This window comes from Pteropus medius, unplaced genomic scaffold, assembly GCF_902729225.1.
Source record: "Pteropus medius unplaced genomic scaffold, Ma_sr-lr_union100, whole genome shotgun sequence".
In the NCBI taxonomy this organism is placed as follows: Eukaryota; Metazoa; Chordata; class Mammalia; order Chiroptera; family Pteropodidae; genus Pteropus; species Pteropus medius.
The window spans coordinates 24,457,345-24,472,489 of record NW_024344378.1 but is presented as its reverse complement, the minus strand read 5'-3'; the positions used below and the strand labels follow the sequence as shown (position 1 = coordinate 24,472,489).

The 15,145-nt window shown below is 38.8% G+C and overlaps 1 protein-coding gene across 6 annotated transcripts in view; it reads left to right on the top strand.

Annotated features, from left to right (window-relative positions):
* The window catches only part of CYP2C18 (cytochrome P450 family 2 subfamily C member 18), a 44,617-nt gene extending 29,738 nt beyond the window's left edge, over positions 1-14,879 (top strand). For all 6 annotated transcript variants that reach the window (XM_039871692.1, XM_039871687.1, XM_039871690.1 and 3 more), the window contains 4 exons: positions 3,693-3,834; positions 6,484-6,671; positions 12,970-13,111; positions 13,824-14,879. In XM_039871692.1, the coding sequence (XP_039727626.1) occupies positions 3,693-3,834; positions 6,484-6,671; positions 12,970-13,111; positions 13,824-14,005 (654 nt within the window). In that variant the 3' untranslated portion in view covers positions 14,006-14,879. The remainder of the gene's footprint in view (positions 1-3,692; positions 3,835-6,483; positions 6,672-12,969; positions 13,112-13,823) is intronic.
* Positions 14,880-15,145: the final 266 nt, after the last annotated feature.

Below are 15,145 nucleotides of genomic sequence, written 5' to 3'. Positions count from 1 at the left end.
TAAATGTAAATGGAGTGAACTCACCAATAAAAAGGCACAGAGTTGCAGATTGGATCAAAAAACAAAACCCAACCATATGCTGCCTCCAGGAGACAGCTCAGTTCCAAAGGCAAATATAGGGTCAAAGCGAAAGGGTGGAAAAGGATATTTCAAGCAAATGGCATTGAGAGAAAAGTGGGAGTAGCGGTACTAATATCAGACGAAATACACTTCAAAATATAAAAGGTAAAGAAAGATACCGAGGGACCTTCATAATGATAAGGGGAATCATGCACCAAGAAGACATAACAGTTATTCATATCTATGTTCTCCATCAGGGAGCCCCAAAATATATAAAGCAATTAATTATTAACTGACAGAAGTGAAGAGAGAAACAGACCAAAACACTATCGTAGTAGGGGACCTAAATACCCCACTGTCGGATATGGACAGATCATCCAAACAGAAGATCAATAAGGAAATAACATCCTTAAATGACACATTAGACCAACTGGGCATAACTGACATTTACAGAGCCTTTCCTCCCCAAACAGCTGCTTATACATTCTTCTCTGGTGCACATGGAACATTCTCAAGAATCGACCACATACTGGGACACAGAGATAGCCTCAACAAATAGAAGAGGGTTGAAATCATACCAACCATATTCTCTGATCATAATGCTTTGAAGCTGGAGATCAACTGTAAAAAGAAATCAGAAAGAATCACAAATACATGGAGATTAAGAAGAAAAAATGTATCAAAAACATGAATAAAGAATGGTAACAACTACAATCCTGTCAACAAGTACCTCGATGGAAAGGAATTAACTGCTCCCCAAAAAAGACAGATTGGGTGGAATGGATAAGGAAAAAAGCCCCCTACGTATGCTGCCTACGAGAGACTCACTTGGGATTGATGGACACACCGAGACTAATAGAAAGGGGATGGAAAGTTATTGCCTTGATAGACCTAGAGGGTATGGTGCTCAATGAAATAAGTCAGATAGAGAAAGACAAATATCGCATGACTTCACATACATGTGGAATCTAAAGAACAAAATAAACAGCAATGGAAATAAACTCATAGATACTGAGATTATTTTGAGGGCTACTAGATGGGAAGGGAGGTTGGAGGGACAATGAAAAAGGACAAAGGGATTAAGAGGTTCAAATGAATAGTCCCAAAATAGACATGGAGATATAAATTGTAGCAAAAGGAAAATAGTTAATAATGTTGTAATAAATATGTAAGGAGGAAAAGGGGAACTAGATTTAGTGGGGTGATCACTTTGTGAGTTATATAGATCTCTGATCACTAGGCCGTACAACTGAAACTGGTATATTTTTGTATGCCAACTATAATTGAGGAAAAACCTCATTAAATTGTACAATGTAAATACAAGCAACTAATTGTCCATTATATTTCAATAAGGCCGGAGGGTGGGGGAGAACCCTTAACTGAGTGTAAAATAAAATCAATTGGCGAAGGTATGGAGTTGGAAGTTGGTGTCTGTAAGCACGACTCCTGCACCATTTGTTGAAAAGACTACTTTTTCCCACGTGAATTACCTTGACACCCTCGTCGAAAATCACTTGACTGCAAGTGTGAGGGCGTATTTCTTTGATCTCAATTCTTTGTCAGTAACGTATATGTCGGTCCTTATGCCGGTAGCACACCATCTGGCCGTCTTAATTACCAGCATTTTGTAAGTTTTGAAGTCAAGCGGCGTGAGTCCTCCAAGACTGTTTTTGATTTTCAAGATTGTATTGGCTATTTTAGGAACCTTGAATTTCCATATGATTTTAAGGATAAACTGGTCAGTTTCTGCAAAGCAGACAGTGAGGATTGCATTAGATGTCTGGATCAATTCATGGAGTAATGCCAATTTAAAAATTGAGATGAAATTAATATACCATACATTTATCACTTTAAAGTATATAATTTAGTGGAATTTAGTGCATTCACACTACTGTGCAACCACTCGCTCTCTCTAACTTCAAAACTTTTCTGTCACTGTGCTAACACATACCACATCCATTAAATGCTCACCGCTCATTCTTCCTACCCCGTCGTGTGGTAACGTGTAAAAAGCTCTATGTCTCTATGTATTTGCCTATTATGGAAGTATCAGATAAAGGAGCCATAGCATTATGACTTTCTGTTTCTGGCTTCTTTCACATAGCATGATATTTTGGAGGCTCATCTAAGTTGTACTATATATCAATGTTTTGTTATGACTTATGGCTGAATAATATTCCGCTTTATGTATGTTCCATGATTTGATTATCCATTATTCGTTGAGACATTTGTGTCGTGTCTACCTTTGGCAGTTATAAATAGTGCTGCTATAAACATTGTGTACAAGTTTCTTTATGGACATGTTTCTTTTTTGATGGGTATATTCCTACGAGGGAACTTGATGAGACATATGGTAATTTTATGTCTACTATTTGAGGAACAGCCAGACTTTTCCAGAGTGACTGCAACATTTACATTCCCACCAGAAATGCACAAAGGTTCCTCTTTGCCCACATGGTTGAAAAATAATTGACATGTAAAAATTGTGTATGTTTAAAGTGTACGTACTGTTGAATTGTACACCAAAATCTTACTGGATTTTGTTAACCAATGTCACCATGATAGATAGATAGATAGATAGATAGATAGATAGATAGATAGATAGATAGATAGATAGATAGATAGATAAAGTATACAGCATGTTTTTTTTCTACATGTATACTGGAGGTGATGCTCAGCAGTTGGGCAAGGCTGCTACTTCCTTCCCTGCCAGTGAGAGCTACAGAGTGCCCTCTGTCTGAGGCTTCCGAAGATTCCCAGATAGCCAGGGCTTTGAACTTTTCTCCCTGCCTGGGTGGGCCATGCGCTGTGATCAGCAGCTGCCTGGTGTGTAGTCCATTCTTATCCACAGAGAATATGTTCCAAGGCCCCCAGTGGATGTCTGAAACTACAGATAGTACTGAACCTTATATATACCATTTTTCCTATACCTTCATACTTATGATAAATTGTAATTTATAAATTAGGCACATTAAGAGATTAAGAACAATTATTAATAGGAAAATAGGACAATTATAACATCTTTCACGATAAGGCCCAAATTTACCTATTCCCACTAATTAAGATTGTATATGTCTACAAATAAAAGAAAACCTATTAAAAATGGCTTTAACAAATAGTGGGTTTATTTAGCTCATGTAAAAGGAGCCTTGTGATGTGTCAGTTTAGGGAGAGTACAGAGGCCCTGAAGATTCAGAGAGTCAAATACTTTCCTTTTTTGTTTCATGCATATTTAGTATATGGGCCTCATACTTCATGATTAAATCTCTTGACCCAGAATGGTGTCCACTCTTCCTTCTCCTTCACATCTTTCTTTTAAGTAAAGAGGAAGAAAGAGAGGAAGTGGCTCCAATAGGTTTCTGCTTATATCTCACTGGCAAAAACACTACTGCATGGCTACCTCATGCAAAGAGGCGGATGAATGTAATTTCAAGCAGGTGAGGGATAAGGCAATAGGAAATGATGTTTCAGTCAACTAACTTATAGTTTCTTACCATAGTACATAGTACTTTTTTCTAAAATTGTACCTTACAGGTTGGGTGTTGACTTACCCTTATAATAATGAGTTATTTTGTACTAACTGTAATTCTGGCAAATTAATTTGTCAAATAATTTCATCAAATTTTTCCTAGGAAAAGGACAATCCACATTTGGAGTTTACTTTCGAAAACTTGGCAGTCACCGTATATGATATCTTTATAGCTGGGTCAGAGACCACAAGCAGCACCCTGAGACATGCTGTCCTCCTGCTGTTGAAGCACCCAGAGGTCACAGGTATGCTTAACAGGGCGGGCGGGCTGAATTTCAGAAAAGATGCTGAGGAGACACTGCTAGTGAATTCCATCTTGTTTCTCTTAGTGAAGCTTCATTATCGAAATTTTTGTTTGACCTGCTTAATTTTCCAAATGTAAAGAAGGGTTAATAATGGGACATCTTTAGGTAATACAGGCTGATACCTGAGAGGAGTGAAGAGACTGTGGGAAGTAGCAAAAGAAAAAAGGGAGAACAGTGTCTCTGTTTTGCGGGAGGATATCTGTGTCAGGCACAGCTGGCATGTACTGGCCTGGGACTGGATATTGCTTTTATTACAAAATGCGACTCACTTTGAACAGCAGTTGCATTTTCCAGACATATCTCCTCATTCTGAACATGCAGGGTTCTAACGGAAACTCCCCTATTGAAGCATAAGTGGAAACCCTAGAGTTAGCGAGGCTGCTTGTGATAATTTCCAAGTCTACGAAATGTTACAAAAACTAAATTCACAACCAAATTCTAGATATTCGGGCTTAAGGTGTTGCATAAAGGAATTTTGTTGTTTCAGGTGTCTGTTTACCCAAAGTTGTTGTTTGTCACAATGAGAATTTCCGGGAAAGGCGTCAATAATTTTATCTTTTATAAAGTGCTTAATGTCAGAAATTTCCCTTTAGAGAGTTACAGTTGTTCATCGGAGCTTGGAATTATACATCATGTATGTCAGCATCCCACTAATGTCTTACACATAAGAATTCCCCTTTTAAAGCCGGATAGGAGGAGGTCAGGGCACAGCGGACAAATCTTCAAAAATTTCTGAAACAAACAGAGATGATTGGGGGGAGGGATGAACTCAGCAGAGAGGAAGAAATTGTAAACTCAGTGTCAGAAGAGGAAGTTACATGTTGAGGAAAAGTTCTTTGTGCTCATACATCCCTAGAAGTTTTTGAGTTTAGAAATATCAAATACAAAGAAGGTAAACAGAGAAACAGGCTGAAAAACGGGAGCTCTCCCTGCTCAGATCCCTTTGACAACTCCTTTTTATCAGCTAACTTTTTTCCCCCACAGGAAGAGGGAGGTTTACTCTCTAGAGAATTTGAACCTAAGAGGCCCCATCCTCAGGGACACTAGGCAGTGACAGGGAACGAGCGAGCTGTAGGGCTGAAACGAAAGGCAAAGTAGGCATCTATTTTTCGAATTCAGAATCTCTTAGCTCCTTTCTCTGTCCGGCTTCCTGAAACTCAGCAGCCAGATACAGGAAACTCCAGAGAGTTAACAGCTCTGGAGGAAAGACTCTGCCTTTTGCCAGGTAGATAGGAAATTCTCTTGACGTTTATATGAGATGAATGAAATAAAAACATCCACCCTCAGACACAAGGTCATGGGATTTCAGAACACCAGGATTAAAAAGAAAATCGCAAAGACTTTAGGAGAGCTATGTCATGCCATGTACAAGGGTTAGAATTCAGAACGCCATCAGACTTCTCAAGAGCGGCATTCCCATTGTGTGTCAATGAAAAGAGTGTTTGTTGACAAAAATTGTACCCCCTCTTTTCCCTTTCTCATCCAAATGTCTGAAGTCATGTCAGAACAAGTCATGGGCTCGAGGAATCTGGGAGCTTTCTGGAGAATGAAAGTGTAGGGGTGGTTGCTAGATACCAGGACTAGGAAATATCCACTACCAGGTGACTGACTAGATGCCTACTTCGCCTTTCGTTTCAGCCCCAGGTGGATAAGGCAGGTGTGAGGGGAGGCGCCGGGAATGAAGGAGTAGTGATTGGTTACCAGAGGTCTCCTAACTATAGGGAAGTTATTCTTAGGAGGTTCAAATGTCTACTTCAGTATTTGGAAACATTTCTAAATGAAACTGTAGCGAATTATGAATTGAATGAAAGAGACATGGTTCAGCCCAAGAAAAAACAAAAATGAAACGTGATCATCATTGTCCTACCAGGGAGCATTGTTTACGCAGTCAGAATGACGTTAACATGAATATTCTAAGAGCCAGAAGTCGGGACCCAACTATATTGGGGAAAAGGGCATTATGGGAATTGTTTGTCTGAGTATATTCTGTGTAAGGAAGATATGGGGAAATAAATTCTCACCTACCATACCAGTAAATCAGATATTGTCTACAATTAGGTAACTAAGAATTAGAAACAGAGTCATTGTTTAGCAATAGATCATAAAATGCCAAAGAATCTACTAGAAGTTTCAAAGTAGTAACATTGGAAAGTTGGAAGATAAAGAGAGTACCATTGCAAATTGCATACACACAGTACACAAGTACACAATACACATATATTATAATTTAATTTTTCAACAAACATATTATGTCGATATAAAATTAACATTTAACTCTTTTGTGAAGGCCTGTAATTTCTTGACAACGAAGTTCTGTTTATTTTTTGAAACATTCCATCAGTTCTCTTTGTATTATCATGTATGCTGATATTCAGGTGCGTGTTGATGTATCTTAAGCATAACTTGTAGCAGTTATCTTTACCTATTGTGGCGATTATCTCCCTGTGTCTAGGTGTATTTCTGGGCATATACTTGATGTTTATAACGATGTTGGGATACGTTCATAGTGCTCCATGCATCCCTGAATTGGTATGTAAATGTGGAGTGTGTTTTTCCATTTTTCCGTCACTGTTACTTGTGCCTTCTCAGCTAAAGTCCAGGAAGAGATTGACCGCGTGATTGGCAGACACCGGAGCCCCTGCATGCAGGACAGGAGCCACATGCCCTACACGGATGCTGTGGTTCACGAGATCCAGCGATACATCGACCTCCTCCCCATCAATCTGCCTCACGCAGTGACCTGCGATGTGAACTTCAGAAACTACCTCATCCCCAAGGTAACATTTGCTTCTCTATACTGACCTCAGTGGTCTGGAAGTTCCCATTTTCATGGCATTGGTCCAATTCCTTCTGAAGAAAATATGAGACAAGGACAAAAATCATATGCGTGGCAGTTTGATGGACTGTGTTGTTTTCAATTTAGACTATAAAGATTTATAATCTTTCCATTAAAGAATATGGTAAAGGCTCCCAGGCTTTTTTATAATTTTCTCAGTAATGTTCTTGCCCCAGGGCTTTTGCTTGTGAATCTTTTGTTTATTTTTTACTAGGTACATATTATTTTAGTTTTGAATTTTTTAAAATCCCTTTTCCATGTTTTTACTGTGGTACATGCAAATATAATTGATTTTACCATTTTAGTGACTCCTATGTAGCAAACTTTTCAAATTTAAAATTATGCTAATAAGTAAAGGACCTAAATACCCCCACTATCAGATATAGACAGATCATCCAAACAGAAAATCAATAAGAAAATAAAATCCTTAACTGACACATTAGACCACCTGGGCATAATCGACATTTACAGAGCCTTCCATCCCAAAGCAGCTGCTTATACATTCTACTCTACTGCACATGGAACATTCTCAAGAATCGACCACATCCTGGGACACAGAGATAGCCTCAACAAATAGAAGAGGGTTGAAATCATACCAACCATATTCTCTGATCATAATGCTTTGAAACTAGAGATCAACTGCAGAAAGAAAGCAGGAAGATCCACAAATACATGGAGATTAAACAACATGCAATAACTGGGTCAGAGAAGAAATAAAAAGAGAGATCAAGAGATACATGGAAAACAAATGATAATGATAGTACAACATATCAAAACTTGTGGGACATGCCAAAAGCGGTCATAAGAGGAAAGTTCATATCATTACAGGCCTACCTTCAAAAACAAGAAGCAGCCCAAATAAACAACCTAACGCTTCATCTTCAAAACTAGAAAAAGAAGAACAAATGAAGCCTAAAGTCAACAGGAAGAAAGAAATCATCTAAATTAGAGCAGAAATAAATGAAATTGAAAACAAAAAAACGATAGAAAATATAAATGCAACCAAGAGTTGGTTCTTTGAGAAGGTTAATAAAATTGAAAATCTCTGGTAGACTCACTAAAGAAAAAAGTGAAAGGACACAAATAAACAAAATCAGGGATGAAAGAGGGGATATTACGACTGACATCGCAGAAATACAAAGGCTCATACAAGAATACTATGAAACAGTATATAACACCATTTTAATAACCTAGAAGAAGTGAACCAGTTCTTAGAAAATTATAACCTTCTGAGACGAAAACAAGAAGAAATGGAAAATCTGAACAGACTGATCAGCAGTATGGAAATTAAACAATCATCAAAAAGCTACCAAAAGGTAGAGTCCAGGACCAGATGGCTTCCCCGGTGACTTCTACCAAACATTCAAAGAAGATTTAATACCTATTCTCCTCAAAATCTTCCAAAAAATCGAAGAGGAGACGATACTTCCCAAGACATGTATTGAGGCCAGTATCACTCTGATACAAAAACCTGGTAAAGATAACACACACACACACACACACACACACACACGTACACACACACACACACACACACACACAAAACTACAGACCAATATCTCTCTCGAACACAAATGCAGAAATCCTAAATAAGATATTAGCAAACCGAATACAGCAACATATTCAAAAGATTATATACCACAGTCAAGTGGGCTTCATCCCAGAGGCACAGGGGTGGTTCAACATATGCTAATCAATTAATGTGATACACCACATAAAGAAATTAAAAAATAGGAATCATATGATCATATCCTATGATTCATATCATATCAATAGATGCAGAAAAAGCCTTCAACAAGATATGGCATGCATTTATGATCAAAACACTCAACAAAATCAGTATAGAAAAAAAGTACCTTAACATAATAAAGGCCATCTATGGCAACCCTTAGCCAACCTTTTACTTAATGGTGAAAATCTAAAAACCTTCCCTCTAAGATCAGGAATAAGGCAAGGCTGTTCACTATCACCACTGTTATTCAATATAACATTGGAAGACCTAGTGAGTGTAGTCAGACAAAAGAAAGACAAAAGGCAGTCAAATGGGAAACAAAGAAGTCAAATTGTCACTATTTTCGGATGACATGATTCTCGTTATAGAAAACCCTAAAGACTCCACGAGAACACTACTAGAGACAAAAGGAAATACAGTAAAGTATCTGGATACAAAATCAACGTTCAAAAATCCATAGCTTTTCTATAATAATGAAGGGTCAGAAAAAGAAGAGGAAAAAACCATTTCTTTTGTATTTGCAACGAAAAGAATAAAATACCTAGGAATAAATCTAATGAAACAAGTGAAGGACCTATATAATGAAAACTATAAGACGCTATTAAAAGAAATGCAAGAAGATACAAAGAAATGAAAAGATATTCCATATTCTTGGATGGGAAGAATCAATATAGTTAAAATGACCATATTACCTAAAGCGTTATACAGATTTAATGCAATCCCCATCAAAATCCCATCGACATTTTCTAAAGAAATAGAAGAAAAAATCATCAGATTTATATGGAAGCACAGAAGACCCTGATGCCAAAGCCATCCTGAGAATAAAAGAACGAGGCTGGTGACATCACCCTGCCCGACTTCAAATTGTACCGCAAAGTGACAGTAATCAAAACGGCATGGTATTGGCAGCAAAACAGAGACACGAACCAGTGGAACAAAATCGGGAGTCCAGAAGTAAACCCATATTTATGTGAGCAAATAATTTTAAACAAAAAGCCAAAACATACAGTGGAGAAAGGAAAGCCTCTTCAATAAATGGTGCTGGGAAAACTGGAAAGCGAACAGCAAAAGAATGAAACGAGACTGTTGTCTATCACCACACACCAAAATTAACTCAAAATGGAGTAAGGACCTAAATATAAGACCTGAAACAATAAAATGCATAGAAGAAAACATAGGAACTAAACTCAAGCACCTTGGACTTAAAGAGGATTTTTGTGAAATTGACCTCAAAAGCAAGGGAATAAATGAATAGGACAACATCAAACTAAAAAGCTTCTGCTCTGCAAAAGAAATCGTCAACAAGGTAAAGGGACGACCATCCAAATGGGAATATATGTGCAAGCAACACCTCCGATAAAGGCCTAATATCCAAAAATACAAAGAACTCATACGACTCGATAACAACCAAAAAACAAATAATCCAATCACAACTTCGCAGAGGACATGAACAGACATTTCTCCCTAGAGGACATACAAATGGCCAAGAAATATATGAAAAGAGCTCAACATTGCTAGCTATTAGGGAAATGCACATCAAAACCACAATGAAATACCATCTCCCACCTGTTAGAATAGCTATAATCAACAGGACCAGTAATAACAACTGTTGGAGAGGATGCGGAGAAAAAGGAGCCCTCCTACACTGCTGGCGGGACTGCAAATTCGCATGGCCACTGTGGAAAACAGTATGGAGGTTCGTCAAAACACTAAGAATGGATCTACCGTATGATTCCTCTACTGGGTATTTACCCCAAAGTCTTGAAAGCCACATCCAAAAATATATTTGCACACCGATGTTCATAGCAGCCTTATTCACAGCGGCCAGGACATGGAAGCAACCGATGTGTTCTATGATAGACGATTGGCTAAAGAAGCCATGGTACATACATACAATGGACTATTACTAAGTCATAAATACTGCCATTTGCGACAACATGGATGGACCTCGAGACAATCATGCCAAGTGAAATAAGACAGACAGAAAAAGTTGAAAATCACATATAACTTATATGTGGGATATAAACCTAAAAGCAAGGAAACAGCAGGACAAACAAACAGAGACTCATGGACATGGACTATAGCCTACTGGTTACCAGAGGACTATAGACTAGTGGTTACTAGTGGGACGGGGGAGGAGGGGGAAGGAAGACGCGGTAAAGGGGGTTAAATATAGCATTTAGAGGGAGGGCGGAGTGGATAAAGGGGATTAAATATATGGTAGCCGAAAGAAACTGGACTTTGGGTGGTAAACACACAATAGAATATACAGATGTCAAATGGTAACGTACACCTGAAAATTATATAATTGTATTAACCATCGTTATCCCAATCAACTTAATTCAAAGAATAATAAAAATATAAAATTATGCTAATAATTTGTCTCTTTCATCTTCAATTCCTACATACAGCATCCTGCTACCTGGGTCAATATCTTTTTTTCATCCTTGTTTCATTTCTGATTTGCGGGAGAGCGGAGCGTTAACATCTGCCTACTGAGAATGATGTTTTATGTACATTTGTTAAATTTGATCGGATTAAGAAATTTACTCTCTTCTCTTATTTTTCATGAGTTTCTCACGAATGTGTATGTCATATTTTCATACCGATTTTCTGCATCTATTGGTATGGTTGTATAGCTAGGCCCCACTTTTCGCTCTAAAGGTACATATTATGAGTGTACATACACAGCTGGATTTGATTTCCCACATTTAGTTCTGTATTTATCTTCGTAAGAGATTTTTGGTCTACAATTTTTCTGGCTCTAAATTTTCTTGTCAAATTTCTGATATCAAAGTCATGCTGTTCTCATGAAACAGCATGGTGAGCAATGTTCCATAGTGTGGGTTTATTACTGTTATCTTCCCCTCTTCTACCTGTGGCCCCGTAGCTGTGCCTTCAAAACGCCTAATAACTCTTTGTTAAATATTTTTTTGTTAAATAACTTTGGGTTATATTATTTTTAGATGGTGTTTATCTTTTCCCAGAAAGGGTTCATCGGTCTCCTATGAGGCAGTAGGAATGGGGCAACGTTTTCTTTGATTATAATTTGGACATAGACACAGACTGAAATTAACTTTAGGTGTCAGCTTCCTTTTCTGAAGTTCTCCAACTATGGAACCTTGAGACCAGTTTTTGTCTCAGCAGATTTCCAATGCTTTTGAACACAAAATTTCTGATTATAGTTAGATTTTGTATCTGGTATAGCGCAAGCTCCTGTATTCCTCTCGAAGACGCAACATATAACTATCTCATTTTAAAAACTAACGTAACAAAGTTTGTAGTTTTTTGAGGAAAGAAAGTAATGAGATTAGTAAGGCTTTAAGTACAAACGCCAGTCTTTGGAGAAGATAGAATTGATGACTTTACTAAGAGGGATGGGGACTGCCTCGATGATCACAAATTGGGTACAGGGCCTAGGACTTCAAGTCCACTGTATTTTCAACAAAGATTACAATGAGGAGAAAACTTTTCTATTTGAATATTTTGGCGTCCGAGTAATGATTTTTAAAACTCGTTTCTCCTATTTCCAAATAAATGGGAAATGAGGGACTGGGAATCAGAACGGAATTGCTCATTTAACCACTCCATCGGACGTGGGAATGATCATTTCCTTCTGCATGGGACTCCCCAGTGTAGAAATATGCCATAGTGGATGGCAGATTCTACCTTCTCTCCAATGAAATAAGTGACTTCTCCTACCAAAGGCTGGAGCCACTGAGCTAGGTGGACATCATGTCCTAAGACAGGAGTTGGTAACTTTGCTGCAAAGTGCAAATGTGTAGCTGTTTTAGACTTTGTGGGCCTTGCAATGTCTGATGCAGTATTCAAAACTGCTATCGTAGCATGGAAGTAGTCGTAGAGCATATGTAAACGAATGGGAATGGCTACATCCCACTTGCTTTGAAACTGTTTTTGTATTTCCCAAATTTTATTCTTCCTTCATTGTGTCAGGTTGAAATGCTTAGTTCATGGACTGTACAAAAACAGGTGGTATGCTATATTTACACATAGGTGATTATTTGTCTAACGGAACGCTTTGCAATGATGCGAGATTGATCAGTGCTTTTGGGGGTGAGGGTGGAAGAGGGAGGGTGAATCCTGTGTAAATAGTATTTGCCAGAACAAATTACAGTTTTAGCGTTTGTGTTAAAACAGGGATCCACTCAGGTAAATTTTTACATGTGGTGTAGAGTAATGGTCATGCTTCCTTTACTTCTTTCTGTCCAAACGTGGTGCTAAGCAAGATGGATTGAGAAGGTCGGGCACCCAGGGACCTGTGGACTCGGAACTTCAAACCCTATTGGCATCCACTTTATCAACCTCATTGCTGCCGGTCTTAAACCTGTCCTTGTTTATTGTTACCTCTTGCTCAAAGTGCCAGTTCCCTTCTTTGGACCTGGGTCTCACATGAACAGATCATAAGATCGGACTAAGTGACTTCCAACATTGCTTCCAGCCCCATGACTTTTTCATCGCTCACTTTATCTTCATCTGTTCTGTCCAGGGCACAACTATATTAACATCTCTGACATCTGTGCTGCATGATGACAAAGAATTTCCCAACCCGGAGGTGTTTGACCCCGGGCACTTTCTGGACGAGTGTGGCAATTTTAAGAAGAGTGACTACTTCATGGCTTTCTCAGCAGGTAATAGAATTTTATTCCCTTCAGCACTTCAGAAGACAGAATACCTTTTGGGGATCAGCTGGATCTTTCGTAATCCTCACTCGGGGACTAGTAGAATCACTCGTCCATGATCGGGGCCACGATACCCGATACCAATGCCCGTGCACATTCCCGCCTCGTGATACATCCTCATCATGAGGCCAGATCATTGGAGCTTTGGAGAGTTAACTCGGGTCTTCCAAACTAAGAACTGAAATTTGCGCTGGGTCCTCAACAAATAAGAGAAGGGCATCCTAGCCAAAAAGGAACAGTGTTATAGAAAAGTCGAAAGTTCGCGGTGTATTGGAAATTGATAAAGAGTAGGTATACTGAGAGCGAGAACAAAGGCAATGAAGAATGTGAAGAAATTCATGAAACATCAGACCAGGGACAGAACGTACAACTAATGTCTGTACGATTCTACAAAAAGCTTGCTGGAAACCTGAAAGAGCAGTTATAATGTGACAATACTTAATAGAGTGCTTGGCATAGTGCTGATACTCAATAGTAGTTGTTAAAGGAGAATACTCATTAGGATAAGATGTTAGGTGGCTAGCATGTGCATCCAACCTTTGTCCATCTGTGTATGAGCCGTTCTACCTTCTGTCCATTATTCAACCATTAATCAAATATTTACTGCATATTCTCTTTCCGGCATCCAGAAACTCAGTGTCTCTGTGTTTGCTACTTGCAGGGAAACGGATGTGTGTAGGAGAGGCCCTGGCCCGCATGGAGCTCTTTTTATTCCTGACCGCCATTTTGCAGAAATTCACCCTGAAATCTGTGGTCGACCCAAAAGACATTGACACCACGGCAATTGTCAATGGGCTTATTTCTGTGCCACCTCCTTACCAGCTCTGTTTCATTCCTGTGTGAGAAAGGAGAAACCATGGGTCTTCTCTTGAGATGTTGTCTGCAACTCCCTCTCATCTGGGCATCGTTTACCTGCTTCCCTCTTCATCCTCTCTGTGGAGTTTCTTCTCTGACCTCTTCTTTCCTCATCACCCATTCTCTCCAGATCCAGAAACATTCATTCTCCATGAAGGGAGAATTTGCTGAGTTTCACTGCAGAATGTATCTGTTATTCCCTATACTCTGAAACAATTGTATGGGCCATCACATATGCTAAACTTATAGATTCTTGAGTGGTACTACGAAGCCAACGTGAAATAGAGCAAGATGTTTTGTGTATGCCAATGCAGAGCCATTTCTCTCCCGTATGTGCTAAAAAAGCATGATTTGCTGAATGGGATCTCAGACTTTCCTTCCTTTGTGCAGAGGGCAGGTAAGAAATTAAAGAAAATAGTCCAAAGGGGCCGTGCTCATCCTCATAAGGATACTCACAGAGAAAGACAAAGGAGATGAGGCAGGAAAGCCCTCTTGGCTCTGTGTCACTTAGAGTTACTCGAGGTTTGGATGTAAAGGGAGAAAAACTGTGTTCAGGAGCAGCTTCATCACATAGAGAAACATTAAGAACAGTGATAGTGAGGAATTAGATGCAAAATAAGCCACAGAAGATAAAAATGAAAATCAGAACTGAAATTTAAAAATGTTAAACAGGAGGTCAATAGAAAAAATCAATGGGAAAAGAAGCTGGTGTTCTTGAAAAGTTCCATAAAATTAATAAATTCACGGCCAGTCCGCCCCGAAAAAAGAGAGATCACAAAAGACTAAAAACCAAGGTAAATAAGGTCCTATTGCTTTGATGCTATAAACATTGAAATGATAATAAAGGGCTATTGTGAACATCTCTATGCCTATAGCTTTGATAACTTAGATGAAATCGGCGATTTCCTTAGGTACACAATCTGTTATCATGACACAGGAGGGAGCACCATCAGCAATATGTCATAATAGGAAGCCCTGAACTCTTGTTCCCCCAGTGGACACACTGACTGATGACAAGACGTGAATCGACTCCCTTTGTAAAAATCCAGAAAGTAGTTGGAAGACTCCTGTACCCTGAGCCAATGTAAATCTAGCCACCTGAAAGCTAGAAAGAAAAGAGGAGATACA